Source organism: Pelophylax lessonae (assembly GCF_965119305.1).
Source record: "Pelophylax lessonae genome assembly, chromosome: 3".
Lineage (NCBI taxonomy): Eukaryota > Metazoa > Chordata > Amphibia > Anura > Ranidae > Pelophylax > Pelophylax lessonae.
Genome location: NC_138770.1, coordinates 33,139,219 through 33,157,984, shown reverse-complemented (window position 1 = coordinate 33,157,984; position 18,766 = coordinate 33,139,219). Strand labels below are relative to the sequence as shown.

At 48.1% G+C, this 18,766-nt stretch overlaps 2 protein-coding genes across 2 annotated transcripts in view; both read left to right on the top strand.

Annotated features, from left to right (window-relative positions):
- The window catches only part of LOC309550274 (uncharacterized protein), a gene marked incomplete at both ends in the record, with an annotated part of 1,476,097 nt that overhangs the window by 141,309 nt on the left and 1,316,022 nt on the right, over nucleotides 1-18,766 (top strand).
- LOC309549936 (uncharacterized protein) overlaps nucleotides 8,449-18,766 on the top strand; it is a gene marked incomplete at its 3' end in the record, with an annotated part of 37,682 nt that continues 27,364 nt past the window's right edge. Inside the window, exons 1-3 of the mRNA XM_082250419.1 lie at nucleotides 8,449-8,558; nucleotides 16,563-16,697; nucleotides 16,784-16,907. Of these exons, the coding sequence (XP_082106545.1) occupies nucleotides 8,463-8,558; nucleotides 16,563-16,697; nucleotides 16,784-16,907 (355 nt within the window). The 5' untranslated portion in view covers nucleotides 8,449-8,462. The remainder of the gene's footprint in view (nucleotides 8,559-16,562; nucleotides 16,698-16,783; nucleotides 16,908-18,766) is intronic.

The window sequence follows — 18,766 nt, the reverse complement described above, 5'->3', positions numbered from 1 at the left end:
AACTTTACTGTATATTTCGGGTAAAAATCCGTGTTCGGTCGTTTTATTTCCGGGTTTTGCATGCTTTGGCGCGCTTTTCATGGCGGGCTTTCAACAGCCAATCAACAAGCGTTTAACTGGTGTGCCTAAGCCATCCCAGCCATGCCTACAAATGTTTCAGTAGCTGTGATTGGCCGTCTGAAGCATGTGACCAAGTCTTTATAAGTTCGAGGCAGCGCCGCTGCGGCGTCATTCTGCTGTTTAGTTCAGGGAGAGAGCACACATCAACGTGCTGGCTGCTGATTAGGGACAGACAGGAAAAAAAAACATTTGTGTCCAGATAGAATTGAGGGACAGGTCGGAGTGTGTTAGGCAGGGCGAGTTGTAGGAATTTTAGGGAGAGAGTCTGCTGATTTTTAGGGTCAGTGTGTTCTACAAACTACAATCGATATTGCTGTGTGGGGTGGGGTTTGCAGTGACCGATCTACGATCTTATCAATCCTTTTAGGGACAGAGTCTGCTGATTTTTAGGGTCAGACAGTGCGTTCTACAAACTACAATCAATATTGCTGTGTGGGGGGGGGGGGTTTGCAGTCACCCGATCTACGATCTTAGCAATCCTTTTAGAGAGAGAGTCTGCTGATTTTTAGGGTCAGTGTGTTCTACAAACTACAATCGATATTGCTGTGTGGGGTGGGGTTTGCAGTTACCAATCTACGATCTTATCAATCCTTTTAGGGAGAGAGTCTGCTGATTTTTAGGGTCAGTGTGTTCTACAAACTACAATCGATATTGCTGTGTGGTGTGGGATAGGAGATAGGCAGGTGTCAGTGGTCCACATCCATTTTGCTGTGTGTGGGCTGCAGTAAACACAATCTTTTTGGGCTGCAGTAAACACAATCTTTTTGGGGTGCAGTGAACACAATCTTTTTGGGGTGCAGTGAAAACAATCTTTTTGGGGTGCAGTGAACACAATCTTTTTGGGGTGCAGTGAACACAATCTTTTTTGCCCACTGAGGAGGAGGGAGAAAAGTATTATTCTATCAGGCACTGTGTTCAGCATTTTTCCTTCAGCTGTGCTGTGCTGAGTGACTGATCATACACTGCTGTGTTCAGTTCACATGTGCTAATATTGAGTGGTTTCAGAAATCATACACTTTTTTTCTATTCCACTATTCAATATACAGCCTTGGGTTAAAAAAAAATAAATTGTGGCCTGCAGCAGAGCTGAATGATATTTGGGGTTTTTGGGGTTCATCTCATACTTCTGAAGATTTGAGGGTGCTGCCTGTTCCATACTCCTCCTACTCCTTATTCAGCCTTTTAGGGGTACAAACAATAGTAATTGGGGCCTAGTGTGCTTCTGTACGTGTGAGATACATACACTTTTTTTGATCATATTTCCTATTCCGCTATTCAATAAAAACCTTTGGGGATCAATTAAATTGCGGGATAGTTTGTGTTGGTACGTTTGAGATCCACCTTTCCAAGTTTTTGGGGTTCATCTCATACTTCTGAAGATTTGAGGGTGCTGCCTGTTCCATACTCCTCCTACTCCTCATTCAGCCTTTTAGGGGTACAAACAATAGTAATTGGTGCCTAGTGTGCTTCTGTACGTGAGATACATACACTTTTTTTGATCATATTTCCTATTCCGCTATTCAATAAAAACCTTTGGGGATCAATTAAATTGCGGGATAGTTTGTGTTGGTACGTGTGAGATCCACCTTTCCAAGTTTTTGGGGTTCATCTCATACTTCTGAAGATTTGAGGGTGCTGCCTGTTCCATACTCCTCCTACTCCTCATTCAGCCTTTTAGGGGTACAAACAATAGCAATTGGGGCCTAGTGTGCTTCTGTACGTGTGAGATACATACACTTTTTTTGATCATATTTCCTATTCCGCTATTCAATAAAAACCTTTGGGGATCAATTAAATTGCGGGATAGTTTGTGTTGGTACGTGTGAGATCCACCTTTCCGAGTTTTTGGGGTTCATCTCATACTTCTGAAGATTTGAGGGTGCTGTCTGTTCCATACTCCTCCAACTCCTCATTCAGCCTTTTAGGGGTACAAACAATAGTAATTGGGGCCTAGTGTGCTTCTGTACGTGTGAGATACATACACTTTTTTTGATCATATTTCCTATTCCGCTATTCAATAAAAACCTTTGGGGATCAATTAAATTGCGGGATAGTTTGTGTTGGTACGTGTGAGATCCACCTTTCCAGGTTTTTGGGGTTCATCTCATACTTCTGAAGATTTGAGGGTGCTGCCTGTTCCATACTCCTCCTACTCCTCATTCAGCCTTTTAGGGGTACAAACAATAGTAATTGGGGCCTAGTGTGCTTCTGTACGTGTGAGATACAAACACTTTTTTTGATCATATTTCCTATTTCGCTATTCAATAAAAACCTTTGGGGATCAATTAAATTGCGGGATAGTTTGTGTTGGTACGTGTGAGATCCACCTTTCCAAGTTTTTGGGGTTCATCTCATACTTCTGAAGATTTGAGGGTGCTGCCTGTTCCATACTCCTCATTCAACCTTTTAGGGGTACAAACAATAGTAATTGGGGCCTAGTGTGCTTCTGTACGTGTGAGATACATACACTTTTCTTGATCATATTTCCTATTCCGCTATTCAATAAAAACCTTTGGGGATCAATTAAATTGCGGGATAGTTTGTGTTGGTACGTGTGAGATCCACCTTTCCAAGTTTTTGGGGTTCATCTCATACTTCTGAAGATTTGAGGGTGCTGCCTGTTCCAAACTCCTCCTACTCCTCATTCAGCCTTTTAAGGGTACAAACAATAGTAATTGGGGCCTAGTGTGCTTCTGTACGTGTGAGATACATACACTTTTTTTGATCACATTTTCTATTCCGCTATTTAATCATAACCTTTGGGTATAAACAATTAAATTGCGGGATAGTCTGTGTCGGTACGTGTGAGATACACCTTTCCAATTTTTGGGGCGCATCTCATACTGCCGAGGATTTGAGGGTGCTTCAGTCTGCCTCCTGCCTGTTCCGAACTCCTCCTACTCCTCATCCTGCCTTTAGGGTACAAAAAATTGTAATCGGGGCCTAGATTGTGTTTGTACGTGTGAGATACACCGTTTTGTAAAATTTGTCCTATTCCTCTATTCAATATACACCCTGTTTGAGTGTAAAAAATTAAATTGCGGAATAGTCTGTATCGGTACACCTTTTTAAATTTGTTTGGCGCATCTCCTTCTACCGCCGAGGATTGCAGGGCGCTTCAGTTTGCCTCCTGTTCCCAACTCCTCCTACACCTCTTCTTCATCCTGACTTTAGGGTACAAAAAATTGTAATTGGGGCACAGACGATCTGTCAGCAACACCACCACCTGGGTCACCAACCATCTCCACAATGTCCCGTGGAAGCATTCAGCTTTCCATCTCCCAAACACTTGAGAGGAAGTACCCCCCTACCCACCCGCGATCCCTGGCCCTGAATGCCAGCGTTTCAAAATTCTTGGCCTTTGAAATGCTGTCATTCCGTCTGGTGGAGACGCACAGTTTTAAAAACCTTATGTCGGTGGCTGTCCCACAGTAGGTCGTGCCCAGCCGCCACTACTTTTCCAGGCAAGCCATCCCTTCCCTGCACAACCAAGTGGGGGAAAAAGTCAGGTGTGCACTGCGCAACGCCATCTCTGGCAAGGTCCACCTAACTACCGATACGTGGACCAGTAAGCACGGTCAGGGGCGTTATATCTCCCTAACGGCACACTGGGTAAATGCAGTGGCGGATGGGCCTGAGGCGGATAGCAATTTGGCGCATGTCCTTCCACCACCGAGGATTGCAGGGTGCTTCAGTTTGCCTCCTGTTCCTAACTCCTCCTACTCCGCTTCCTCATCCTCTACCGCCTCCTCATCCGGACAGCGTTACACCTTCACCACCAACTTCAGCACGGCCAGGGGTAAACGACAGCAGGCAGTTTTAAAACTTGCCTGTTTGGGGGAAAAACCACACACCGCGCAGGAGTTGTGGAGGAGCATGGAACAGCAGACAAATCAGTGGTTGCTGCCAGCGAGCCTCAAGCCCGGCCTGGTGGTGTGCGATAACGGGCGAAATCTCATAGCAGCTCTCGGCCTAGCCGGTTTGACGCACATCCCTTGCCTGGCGCATGTGCTGAATTTGGTGGTGCAGAGGTTCCTTAAAAACTACCCCGATATGTCAGAGCTGCTGCAGAAAGTGCGGGCCGTCTGTGCGCACTTTCGGCGTTCTCACCCTGCTGCTGCTCGCCTGTCAGCGCTGCAACGTAACTTCGGCCTTCCCGCTCACCGCCTCATATGTGACGTGCCCACAAGGTGGAACTCCACCTTGCACATGCTGGAAAGACTGTGCGAGCAGCAGCAGGCCATAGTGGAGTTTCAGCTGCAGCACGCACGCGTGAGTCGCTCTGCGGAACAGCACCACTTCACCACCAATAACTGGGCCTCCATGCGAGACCCGTGTGCCTTGTTGCGCTGTTTTGAGTACTCCACCAACATGGCCAGTGCCGATGACGCCGTTCTCAGCTTAACTATCCCACTTCTATGCCTCCTTGTAAAAACAATTCGGGCGATGATGGAAGAGGATGTGGCACAGGATGAGGATGAGGAGGAGGATGAAGAGGTAACATTTCCAAGGCTTTCAGGGCAGTCATTCGCAAGGGGCTCCGAGGGTGGGTTCCTGCACACACAAACGCCAGGGACACAATTGTCCAGCAGGGGCACAGTTCTGGAGGAGGATGAGGAGGAGGAGCTGGAGGAGATGGAAGCACGTTCACAGCAGGGTGGCACCCAGGCCAGCTCATGGCCATCACTGGTGTGTGGCTCAGGGGATACAGAGGACACGGACGATACACCTCCCACAGAGGACAGCCTTTCGTTGCCTCTGGGCAGCCTGGCACACATGAGCGATTACATGCTGCAGTGTCTCCACAACGACCGCTGAGTTGTCCACATTCTAACTTGTGCTGATTACTGGGTGGCCACGCTGCTGGATCCCCGTTACAAGGACAACGTACCGTCCTTAATTCACTCACTGGAGCGCGATCGCAAGATGCGCGAGTACAAGCGCACGCTGGTAGACGCCATGCTGCTGGCATTCCCACCTGACAGCGGGGCCACAGTGGAAGCACAAGGCAGAGGAGGAGGAAGAGGTCGCCAACGCAACCAGGGCACCGCCAGCACCTCAGAAGGCAGGGTTAGCATGGCTGAAATGTGGAAAAGCTTTGTCAGCGCGCCACAACAAACAGCAGCACCAGCAGCTCATATGGAACGTCTTAGCAGGAGGCAGCATTTCACCAACATGGTGGAGCAGTATGTGTGCACATGCCTAGACGTACTGAATGAGGGGTCTGCCCCCTTCAACTTCTGGGTCTCCAAGTTGGGCACATGGCCTGAGCTTGCCCTTTATGCCTTGGAGGTGCTGGCATGCCCTGCAGCCAGTGTATTATCTGAATGTGTATTTAGCACGGCTGGGGGGGTTATCACAGACAAGCGCAGCCGCCTGTCCAGAGACAATGTGGACAAGCTCACGTTCATTAAAATGAACCAGGCACGGATCCCACGGGACTTTTCCGTACCTTGTGCAGAATAGCGATGGATACCGACCTTACCCAGCCATTGTTCTATTTTTGCTCTTTCTCACTCTTTTGGGGTGTACCCTCATTTAAAATTTGTGAAAATAAGCAGTGTTGGCTACCTCGTCCTCCTCAGGGCCAGATTAACATAGGGGCTATTGGAGCTGCAGCTCCAGGCCCCTACCTTTATATAGGCCCCGGGTTGGCCATATTCACTGTTACCGCTCTTCTGTCACTTGTAAACACAGAAGTCTGGCTTCTATGCTCGCTTCCCCAGGCAGCTCCCTCAGAACCTCCCCACACAGTACGAAGGCCGGACAAGGAGGGACAGTTTCCGATGCATGGATGTGTTTATGGGCTTCAGAGACAGCATCCCATGTTGAATTGGGCATGCATGGCTGCACCCTTCCTCCTCTGGGTGCATGCCAAGGCACGGCCCTTAAGGCCCTTCAAAATCCTCAGCACCAAGCCCATGATGCTCTTAATCCGGCCCTGGTCCTCCTCCACCGCCGCTTCCACCTACACCGCCCCTAGGTGTGCGCAGCCTATTGCATTAGGGTGTGCACCCCAAAGTTTAAATACACATGCATGTGTTTGCCTACATGTACATGGCCCCGATACATTACTCTCCCTGCTGGCAAAGAGAAATAGAGCAGAACAGGTCTAAGGGAGATCTTTCCCATCTCCTCACTGGCAAACAGAGCGGTAATGCTATGTGCCCTAGGTGATTAGGGTGTGCCCAGGTACACCCGGCACACCCTGTGCGCACGCCTATGACACCGCCACATCCACCACCACCTCAACCTCCCTCCTACTCCATATGGGCCTCGTCCTTCAGAGATGAAGAACATTGTTTTATTTTTCTGGGTTTTTTTTGTTGTTTTAAGTTATTTCCCTATCCACATTTGTTTGCAGAGCACTCGCCATGGTCTTAACTACGTTTTGCTGCCATTTGCAGCACTCTAGCCCTTTCCATTGGTGTTTTAGAGCCATTTTAGTGCCTGAAAGTTCGGGTCCCCATTGACTTCAATGGGGTTCGGTGTCCGGGAAAAGTTCGGCAAAAGTCCGGGACACGGACCCGGACTTTTTTTTAAAGTTCGGCCGAACCCGCCGAACACGGACATCCAGGTGTCCGCTCAACTCTAGTTACCACGTGTTAAGTCATAGTCATGATCATGATCAATATCACTTACATTTCCTTTGGAGGGAGTGATTTTCCTCTTCTGCTTTAGAGGGCTGCTGGTGTCATCTTGCATCTGCAGACTGCATTCATTTGGGGCATTCTGTGATCCTTCTCCTTCTCCAGCATTTAATTTTTGCTCTCTAGCATTGCAATGAGAGGGGGAGGAGTCAGCGCCATCTTGGTATTTTTCTGGAGTCCCGGCCGGGCTTCTAAAGTCACCTAATTTGCGGGGAATTCCTCTTTCTTTCCTTTTCCCCATCCTCCCGTTAGATTGCTGCCGCTTTTGGGTGTTTTTCCAAGCCCTCAGGAGTGCTGAAAGTCGCTTTCCTTTACTGCAGGGAGCCCGTTTTCAGACAGCTCTATGCAGCAGCTTCCATCTGCCTTCACAGCCGGCCACGCCCCGTAGGTATGGTTTTCTAACGTTACACCGTGTTCACACTGCGAGATGTCTCTCAGGGCTTCAGTTCCTCTGATTTCCACAAGGTGGTGACCTCACTTCTACCCAGACAGGAAGTCTCTATGGAATAAAGACAGGAAGTGATGTCAGATACAGACAGGAAGCGATGTCAGGTACACACAGGAAGTTCCGGGTGAGAGGTGAGTTGGGAGGAAGTAGAGAGAAGACATTACTGGAAGAGGTAGCAGAGGAGGTAATAAGATCTTATTTTCTATTTACACCCAGTAACCCCCCCTATCATGTCCGTCCTCTTCCTCCATAGTCACTGTGACGTCTTTTATCTGCATATAGTGTGGAAACCTAGATTAACCCCTTCAGGGGATCAGTTGATGAATAATATATCTTGCTTCTAAAGCTGACCATACATGTTTTAGTTTTATCGTTCAGTGCAGCGGGGAGGACTCTCCCATCCCCCTCCAATGTGTGGATGGGGAATAAGTGTAGCTTTTTTTACTTATCCCGCTGGCTGAACGATAAAACTAAACCATGTATGGTCAGCTTTAGAAGCAAGATATATTATTCATCAACTGATCCCTTGAAGGGGTTAATCTAGGTTTTCCCCATCCACACATTGGAGGGGGATGGGAGAGTCCTCCCCGCTGTACTATTGTATTCTGACAATGGGGGGCGCTCTTCCGCTCTCAGAATACACAGATCAGTGATGAACCTATTGGCTGCAGCCGCTGATCAAGTGAGTTTTATCCAGCAGGGACCACACATGGATGGAAATGTGACCGATCCCTGCTGAACCAGCTGAATTTCCATGTATCTATGGTCACCTTAAGTGACTTCCTCCCCTCCCCCTCATCTCCTTCATTATGTAAGTCATGCTGAGATAATCTCCCATTGGCTGAGCAATATTCTCATTTGTCTCGGAGCTCCTTCTTGCTATTCCTCGTCCTGCCTGTTGTTTCCTTGGATTGATTTTCTGTGTAGTGACCCCGGCTTCATCTCTTGGATGCGCTCGTCTGTTGCTTGTCCTGACCTTTATCCTGATTCTCATCTCACACCCATCATAAAAAATGGAATTTATGATCCAAGTGGCCAAATTTTACGAGAATCCCGGACCCCAAGAATCATAGAAAACACTAAACTGTCCAGATTAAATATTTTCTCACTGGGACCATAGAGCTAAAATTCACACCGACCTTCATATTACCTCCTGATATCCCCATCCTATTATTGTACAACCAATACTAATCCAGATAATTCTCTGTTATCAATATTATCTGTCTACAGGGAAACCTTCATAGATGATGGCACCAATGAGGATAGAGGAGGACCGGAGTCACATGACTGAGAAGATCCTAAACCTCACCCTGGAGATCATCTACCTGCTGACCGGAGAGGTGAGGAGTAGTGTTGAGCGAACACGGACTGTATTATTCGTGTTCGTACCGAATAATTGGATTTTTTGTACCCGAACACGGACACGGACACTTTACTGTATGTTCGGGTAAAAATCTGTGATCGGTCGTTTTATTTCCGGGTTTTGCATGCTTTGGCGCTCTTTTCATGGCAGGCTTTCAACAGCCAATCAACAATCGTTTAACTGGTGTGCCTTAAGCCATCCCAGCCATGCCTGCAAATGTCTCAGTAGCTGTGATTGGCCGTCTGAAGCATGTGACCAAGTCTTTATAAGTTCCAGGCAGCCGCAGCGTCTTCATTCTGCTGCTTAGATCAGGGACAGAGCACACATCAACGTGCTGGCTGCTGATTAGGGAAAGACAGGCAGGAAAAAAACATTTGTGTCCGGATAGAATTGAGGGACAGGTCGGAGTGTTTAGGCAGGGCGAGTTGTAGGCATTTTAGGGATAGAGTCTGCTGAATTATAGGGTCAGTGTCTTCTACAAAGTACAATCGATATTGCTGTGTGGGGGGTGGGGTCTGCACTCAATCCTGATCTACGATCTCTTCTCAATCCTGTTAGGGAGAGGCTGCTGCTGAATTTTAGGGTCAGAGTGTTCTACAAACTACAATCGATATTGCTGTGTGGGGTCTGCACTTAGTCCCGATCTACGATCTCTTCTCAATCCTGTTAGGGAGAGGCTGCTGCTGAATTTTAGGGAAACTGTGTTCTACAAACTACAATCGATATTGCTGTGTGGTGTGGGATAGGAGATAGGCAGGTGTCAGTGATCCACATCCATTTTTCTGTGTGTGAGCTGCAGTGAACACAATCTTTTTGGGCTGCAGTGAACACAATCTTTTTGGGGTGCAGTGAACAACGTCCTTTTTGGGGTGCAGTGAACAAAATCTTTTTGGGGTGCAGTGAATAAAATCCTTTTTGGGGTGCAGTGAACAAAATCCTTTTTGGGGTGCAGTGAACACAATCTTTTTGGGGTGCAGTGAACAAAATCCTTTGTGGGGTGCAGTGAACACAATCTTTGTGGGGTGCAGTGAACACAATCTTTTTGGGGTGCAGTGAACACAATCTTTGTGGGGTGCAGTGAACACAATCTTTTTGGGGTGCAGTGAACAAAATCCTTTTTAGGGTGCAGTGAACACAATCTTTGTGGGGTGCAGTGAACACAATCTTTTTGGGGTGGAGTGAACACAATCCTTTTTGGGGTGCAGTGAACAACATCCTTTTTGGGGTGCAGTGAACAAAATCCTTTTTGGGGTGCAGTGAACACAATCTTTTTGGGGTGCAGTAAACAAAATCCTTTGTGGGGTGCAGTGAACACAATCTTTGTGGGGTGCAGTGAACACAATCTTTTTGGGGTGCAGTGAACAACATCCTTTTTGGGGTGCAGTGAACAACATCCTTTTTGGGGTGCAGTGAACAACATCCTTTTTGGGGTGCAGTGAACACAATCTTTTTGGGGTGCAGTGAACAAAATCCTTTGTGGGGTGCAGTGAACACAATCTTTGTGGGGTACAGTGAACACAATCTTTTTGGGGTGCAGTGAACAAAATCCTTTGTGGGGTGCAGTGAACACAATCTTTGGGGGGTACAGTGAACACAATCTTTTTGGGGTGCAGTGAACAAAATCCTTTGTGGGGTGCAGTGAACACAATCTTTTTGGGGTGCAGTGAACACAATCTTTTTGGGGTGCAGTGAACAAAATCCTTTTTGGGGTGCAGTGAACAACATCCTTTTTGGGGTGCAGTGAACACAATCTTTTTGGGGTGCAGTGAACAAAATCCTTTGTGGGGTGCAGTGAACACAATCTTTGTGGGGTACAGGGAACAGAATCTTTGTGGGGTGCAGTGAACACAATCTTTGGGGGGTACAGTGAACACAATCTTTGGGGGGTACAGTGAACACAATCTTTTTGGGGTGCAGTGAACAAAATCCTTTTAGGGTGCAGTGAACACAATCTTTGTGGGGTGCAGTGAACAAAATCCTTTTTGAGGTGCAGTGAACACAATCTTTGTGGGGTGCAGTGAACACAATCTTTGTGGGGTACAGTGAACACAATCTCATACTTCTGAAGATTTGAGGGTGCTGCCTGTTCCATACTCCTCCTCCTACTGCTCAACCATCCTTTTAGGGGTACAAACAATAATAATTGGGGCCTATTGTGGTGGTGTACGTGTGAGATACATACACTTTCTTTTTGATCATATTTTCTATTCCGCTATTCAATTAAAACCTTTGGGGATCAATTAAATTGCGTGATAGTCTGTGTCGGTACGTGTGAGATCCACCTTTCCAAGTTTTTGGGGTTCATCTCATACTTCTGAAGATTTGAGGGTGCTGCCTGTTCCATACTCCTCCTCCTACTCCTCAACCATCCTTTTAGGGGTACAAACAATAGTAATTGGGGCCTAGTGTGGTGGTGTACGTGTGAGATACATACACTTTCTTTTTGATCATATTTTCTATTCCGCTATTCAATTAAAACCTTTGGGGATCAATTAAATTGCGTGATAGTCTGTGTCGGTACGTGTGAGATCCACCTTTCCAAGTTTTTGGGGTTCATCTCATACTTCTGAAGATTTGAGGGTGCTGCCTGTTCCATACTCCTCCTCCTACTCCTCAACCATCCTTTTAGGGGTACAAACAATAGTAATTGGGGCCTAGTGTGGTGGTGTACGTGTGAGATACATACACTTTCTTTTTGATCATATTTTCTATTCCGCTATTAAATTAAAACCTTTGGGGATCAATTAAATTGCGTGATAGTCTGTGTCGGTACGTGTGAGATCCACCTTTCCAAGTTTTTGGGGTTCATCTCATACTTCTGAAGATTTGAGGGTGCTGCCTGTTCCATACTCCTCCTCCTACTCCTCAACCATCCTTTTAGGGGTACAAACAATAGTAATTGGGGCCTAGTGTGGTTTTGTACGTGCGAGATACATACACTTTTTTGGATCATATTTCCTATTCCGCTATTCAATAAAAACCTTTCTAGGGCAAGATCTTAAATTACAGAAATATGAGGAGACCGTCAAATAAGGGCCGTGGCCTGGGTCGTGGTGCTGCTGGTAGAGCTCCTGTTGCAAGGAGAGGACGTGGTCGATCTGTGCCAGCTACACGCACAAGTGAAACACCTTCCTCAAGTGTGAGTAGGCGACAGAACCTGCATCAGTATTTGGTAGGGCATCATACGCCCCTAGAAGTGATGAGGCCAGAACAAGTGGAGGCGATAGTAGATTGGTTTGCTGCTGACAGTGCCTCCAGTTCCTTCACATTGTCTCCCACCCAGTCTACTGCAGAAAGGTCACAGTTGGCACCTGCAGCCGATGTCCAACCGTCTTTCACCTCACCCCCTTGCAAATCAGGCAAGCAGTCTGAGCCCCAAGCCATACAGCAGTCTCTTCTTCTTTTTGATGACTCTGTCAGCAGGGTTTCCCAGGGCCATCCACCTAGCCCTGCCCCAGAAGTGGAAGAGATTGAGTGCAGCGATGCCCAACCACTTATTTCTCAAGATGAGTACATGCAAGGATCATCGCAGCACGTCTCCGATGATGACGAAACGCAGGTGCCAACTGCTGCGGCGTTCAGCATTGTGGAGACCGACAAGGAGGGCAGGGGTGAAGACTGGGTGGAAGATGATGTGGAGGACGATTAGGTCCTTGACCCCACATGGAATGAACATCATGCAGGTGACCTGAGTAGTTTGGAGGAAGAGGCGGTGGTCGCACAGAGCCACCAGCACAGCAGAAGAGGGAGCAGGGTGCAGAAGCGGAGCGGCCGTGCCCTAGACACTACGCCCGCTACTGCCCAACGCAGCAAGGGAACGAGCGCACCAAAGTCAGCTCAAAGGAGTTCTCTAGCGTGGAAGTTCTTTAGAAAATGTGCTGATGACAGGACACGAGTGGTTTGCACCCTGTGCAATCAGAGCTTGAAGCGAGGCATAAACCTTCTCAACCTGAGCACAACCTGCATGATCAGGCATCTAAGTGCAAAGCACGAGCTGCAGTGTAGTACACACCTTCAAAACCAAGAAACGTCTCTGGCTCATCCTGCTTCCTCTTCTGCTGCAGTCTCGGCCGCTCCAGCCACATCTGTAGTGATACCGGCACCTGCCACCCCGCAAACAGACGATCTGTCAGCAACACCACCACCTGGGTCACCAACCATCTCCACAATGTCGGTGGCTGTCCCACAGTACGTCGTGCCCAGCCGCCACTACTTTTCCAGGCAAGCCATCCCTTCCCTGCACAACCAAGTGGGGGAAAAAATCAGGTGTGCACTGCGCAACGCCATCTGTGCCAAGGTCCACCTAACTACCGATACGTGGACCAGTAAGCACGGTCAGGGGCGTTATATCTCCCTAACGGCACACTGGGTAAATGCAGTGGCGGATGGGCCTGAGGCGGATAGCAATTTGGCGCATGTCCTTCCACCACCGAGGATTGCAGGGCGCTTCAGTTTGCCTCCTGTTCCTAACTCCTCCTACTCCGCTTCCTCATCCTCTACCGCCTCCTCATCCGGACAGCGTAATACCTTCACCACCAACTTCAGCACGGCCAGGGGTAAACGACAGCAGGTAGTTTTACAACTTGCCTGTTTGGGGGACAAACCACACACCGCGCAGGAGTTGTGGAGGAGCATGGAACAGCAGACAAATGAGTGGTTGCTGCCAGCGAGCCTCAAGCCCGGCCTGGTGGTGTGCGATAACGGGAGAAATCTCATAGCAGCTCTGGGCCTAGCCGGTTTGACGCACATCCCTTGCCTGGCGCATGTGCTGAATTTGGTGGTGCAGAGGTTCCTTAAAAACTACCCCGATATGTCAGAGCTGCTGCAGAAAGTGCGGGCCGTTTGTGCGCACTTTCGGCGTTCTCACCCTGCTGCTGCTCGCCTGGCAGCGCTGCAGCGTAACTTCGGCCTTCCCGCTCACCGCCTCATATGTGACGTGCCCACAAGGTGGAACTCCACCTTGCACATGCTGGAAAGACTGTGCGAGCAGCAGCAGGCCATAGTGGAGTTTCAGCTGCAGCACGCACGCGTGAGTCGCTCTGCGGAACAGCACCACTTCACCACCAATAACTGGGCCTCCATGCGAGACCTGTGTGCCTTGTTGCGCTGTTTTGAGTACTCCACCAACATGGCCAGTGGCAATGACGCCGTTCTCAGCTTAACTATCCCACTTCTATGCCTCCTTGAAAAAACAATTCGGGCGATGATGGAAGAGGATGTGGCACAGGATGAGGAGGAGGAGGAGGATGAAGAGGTAACATTTCCAAGGCTTTCAGGGCAGTCATTCGCAAGGGGCTCCGAGGGTGGGTTCCTGCACACACAAACGCCAGGGACACAATTGTCCAGCAGGGGCACAGTTCTGGAGGAGGATGAGGAGGAGGAGATGGAACCATGTTCACAGCAGGGTGGCACCCAGGCCAGCTCATGGCCATCACTGGTGCGTGGCTGGGGGGATACAGAGGACACGGACGATACACCTCCCACAGAGGACAGCCTTTCGTTGCCTCTGGGCAGCCTGGCACACACATGAGGCACATGATTACATGCTGCAGTGTCTCCACAACGACCGCCGAGTTGCCCACATTCTAACTAGTGCTGATTACTGGGTGGCCACGCTGCTGGATCCCCGTTACAAGGACAACGTACCGTCCTTAATTCACTCACTGGAGCGCGATCGCAAGATGCGCGAGTACAAGCGCACGCTGGTAGACGCCATGCTGCTGGCATTCCCATCTGACAGCGGGGCCGCAGTGGAAGCACAAGGCAGAGGAGGAGGTCGCCAACGCAACCAGGGCACCGCCAGCACCTCAGAAGGCAGGGTTAGCATGGCTGAAATGTGGAAAAGCTTTGTCAGCACGCCACAACAAACAGCAGCACCAGCAGCTCAGATGGAACGTCTTAGCAGGAGGCAGCATTTTACCAACATGGTGGAGCAGTATGTGTGCACACGCCTACATGTAGTGAATGACGGGTCTGCCCCCTTCAACTTCTGGGTCTCCAAATTGGGCACATGGCCTGAGCTTGCCCTTTACGCCTTGGAGGTGCTGGCGTGCCCTGCAGCCAGTGTATTATCTGAACGGGTATTTAGCACGGCTGGGGGCGTTATAACAGACAAGCGCAGCCGCCTGTCCAGAGACAATGTGGACAAGCTCACGTTCATTAAAATGAACCAGGCATGGATCCCACGGGACTTTTCCGTACCTTGTGCAGAATAGCAATGGATACCGACCTTACCCACCCATTGTTCCATTTTTGCTCTTTCTCACTCTTTTGGGGTGTACCCTCATTTAAAATTTGTGAAAAGAAGCAGTGTTGGCTACCTCGTCCTCCTCCTCAGGGCCAGATTAACGTAGGGGCTATTGGAGCTGCAGCTCCAGGCCCCTACCTTTTATATAGGCCCCGGGTTGGCCATATTCACTGTGACCGCTCTTCTGTCACTTGTAAACACAGAAGTCTGGCTTCTATGCTCGCTTCCCCAGGCAGCACCCTCAGAACCTCCCCACACAGCGTGAAGGCCGGACAAGGAGGGACAGTTGCCGATGCATGGATGTGTTTATGGGCTTCAGAGACAGCATCCCATGTTGAATTAGGCATGCATGGCTGCACCCTTCCTCCTCTGGGTGCATGGCAAGGCACGGCCCTTAAGGCCCTTCAAAATCCTCAGCACCAAGCCCATGATGCTCTTAATCCGGCCCTGGTCCTCCTCCACCGCCGCTTCCACCTACACCACCCATAGGTGTGCGCAGCCTATTGCATTAAGGTGTGCACCCCAAAGTTGAAATACACATGCATGTGTTTGCCAGCAGGGAGAGTAATGTATCGGGGCCATGTACCTGTAGGCAAAGAGAAATAGAGCAGAGCAGGTCCGAGGGAGATCTTTCCCATCTCCTCACTGGCAATGCTATGTGCCCTAGGTGATTAGGGTGTGCCCAGGCACACCCGGCACACCCTGTGCGCATGCCTATGTCACCGCCACATCCACCACCACCTCAACCTCCCTACTACTCCATATGGGCCTCGTCCTTCAGAGATGAAGAAGAACATTGTTTTATTTTTCTGTTTTTTTTTTGTTGTTTTAAGTTATTTCCCTATCCACATTTGTTTGCAGAGCACTTGCCATGCTCTTAATTACGTTTTGCTGCCATTTGCAGCATTCTAGCCCTTTCCTTTGGTGTTTTAGAGCCATTTTAGTGCCTTAAAGTTCGGGTCCCCATTGACTTCAATGGGGTTCGGTGTCCGGGAAAAGTTCGGTAAAAGTCCGGGACACGGACCCGGACTTTTTTTTAAAGTTCGGCCGAACACGGACATCTAGGTGTCCGCTCAACCCTAGTGAGGAGGATTCTGGGAGGTCACATGACATCACTCTTATCTCTAATTATAAAACACAGACCTGACCGGAGAGGTGAGGAGGATTCTGGGATTCTAACATGATATTCCTATCTCGGCACCGGTCCTCAGGAAGGATGTGCTAGAACTGGAGAGAGTCCAGAGAAGGGCAACAAAAATAATTAGGGAAATGGAGGACATCAGCTGTGAGGAAAGACTACAAGCATTGAACTTATTCTCTCTGGAGAAGAGACGATTGAGGGGGGATATGACAAATATTGTACTGGCGACCCTAGCATAAGGAACAAACTATTCAGAGAAAGGGAATACAATAAGACGTGTGGCCACTCACTAAAACTAGAGGAAAGGCATTTTAACCTTAAAATACGCAGGGGGTTCTTCACTGTAAGAGCAGTAAGGATGTGGAATTCTCTTCCGCAAACAGTGTTATCAGCAGGGAGCATTGATAGTTTCAAAAAACTATTAGATGGGCACCTTAAAGACCACAACATACAGGGGTATACAATGTACAACTTACAGGAGTATACAATGTACGGTTAACAGCAGACACACACACACACATCATAGGTTGAACATGATGGACTGATGTCTTTTTTCAACCTCACTAACTATGTAACTATGTTCCTCAATACAGAGATTTCCTCTTCTGAAGTCAGGTGATCATATGACCATCACAGTGCCTCCATGTGACTCCCTAAAACCTGAGAGACACAACATGGAGAAGATTCTAGAAGTCACCAAGAAGATGATGGAGCTGCTGACAGGAGAGGTGAGCGGTGCTGGGAATTCTGGGACATTATCCAGTAACAGACAAGGGATGTGTCTGGATGGTGACTGTATCATTGTGTGTGTCAGGTTCCTATAAGGTGTCAGGATGTCACTGTCTATTTCTCCATGGAGGAGTGGGAGTATTTAGAAGGACACAAGGATCTCTACAAGGACGTCATGATGGAGAATCAGCCGCCCCTCACATCACCGGGTAAGAGGAAACTTTATTGTAAAGGAGAGAGCAGTAAGGAGGATCCACCTAGATCCCCCATCATCTGATAAACACATAGAAACAATGTATTCAGTCAGTGTGTGTTTCCTACAGATGGATCCAGTAATGGGAACCCACCAGAGAGATGTGCCCGTCCTCTGTATTCCCGGGATCCTACACAGGAAGGTTACACCATCCCCCACCATCATCAGGTAGGTGAAGATGGATGTCGAGATCGTAAAAGTGATCTGACTGTATGAGAATATATTCCACTTTTAGGTATAAGGTTATTTGTGCTCACATTTTAAAGAAACCATTCCCTGCTATTTTGTTTGTTTAGAATGAAAATCTGATAGATATAAAAGATGAGGTTAAAGAGGAAGAAGAGACGTATGTGATGGGGGATCAGCAGTTCAGGGAAGAGGTTGGGATGATGGACAAAGTTAAAGAGGAGGAATCTTCTCCAGACATCAGCACAGGTGAGTGATGGCCGCTAAATACAAAAACTGTTTGGGTATATGGATTTATGTTTGAGGATCTGTAGATCCACTTCTACAAGGACGTCATGATGGAGAATCAGCCGCCCCTCACATCACCGGGTAAGAGGAGACTTTATTGTAAAGGAGAGAGCAGTAAGGAGGATCCACCTAGATCCCCCATCATCTGATAAACACGTAGAAACAATGTATTCAGTCAGTGTGTGTGTTTCCTACAGATGGATCCAGTAATGTGAACCCACCAGAGAGATGTCCCTGTCCTCTGTATTCCCGAGATTCCACACAAGTTAACATTAAAGAAGAGATAAAAGAGGAGGATGATGAGGATTTTGTAATGGAGGAGGCAGAGTTTCCAAAAGGTCACAGAAAGCAGTACCAGGACACCATGGTGGAGTCATCCAGTTACAGAAATCCACCAGAGAGATGTCCCCGTCCTCCGTATTCCCGGGATTCCACACAGGAAGGTCACACCATCCCTCACCATCATCAGGTAGATGAGAATGTAGGAAAGTGATCCCAAGCCCTAAGAGATATCATTCTTCTATTATTATTATTTTTTTGTATTTAATATTATTTCTGCCATTTTGTTGGTTTAGGATGAAGATCTGATAAATGTACAAATTGGGGTTATAAAGGAAAAGACGTATGTGAGGGGTGATCAGCATTTTACAGAGGAGGTTGGGATGATGGACGCAGTTAAAGAGGAAGAAACTTCTCCAGATATCAGCTCGGGTAATTATGGAAGAATGGGTTAAAGGTTACTTAGTGATGTTTGGTTGGGTGGTATCATTGATCTGGTTAGTTGTCATAGTTTGGTGTTGTGATTGCACCCAGTTCCACCACAGATCTCTTTTACACTTTGAAATGCTCGACCCCCATACACTGCTCCAAAGAATGAAAGGAACACTTTGAAAACACATCAGATCTCTATGGGGAAAAATATCATGCTGGATATCTATACTGGTATGGACTGGGTAATGTGTTAGGCTCTATACTGGTATGGACTGGGTAATGTCTTAGGATCTATACTGGTATGGACTGGGTAATGTGTTAGGATCTATACTGGCATGAACTGGGTAATGTGTTAGGATCTATACTGGTATGGACTGGGTAATGCGTTAGGATCTATACTGGTATGGACTGGGTAATGTGTTAGGATCTATACTGGTATGGACTGGGTAAATGTTAGGAAGGAAAGGATGCCACATAGTGTGATGGAAATGAAAATTATCACCCTACAGAGGGCTGAACTCAAAGACACCCCGAAAATCAAAGTGAAAAAATGATGCAGCAGGCGAGTCCATTTTGGTGAAATGTCATTGCAGGACCTCAGAATGGTCCTCAGTAGTGTGTATGGCCCCC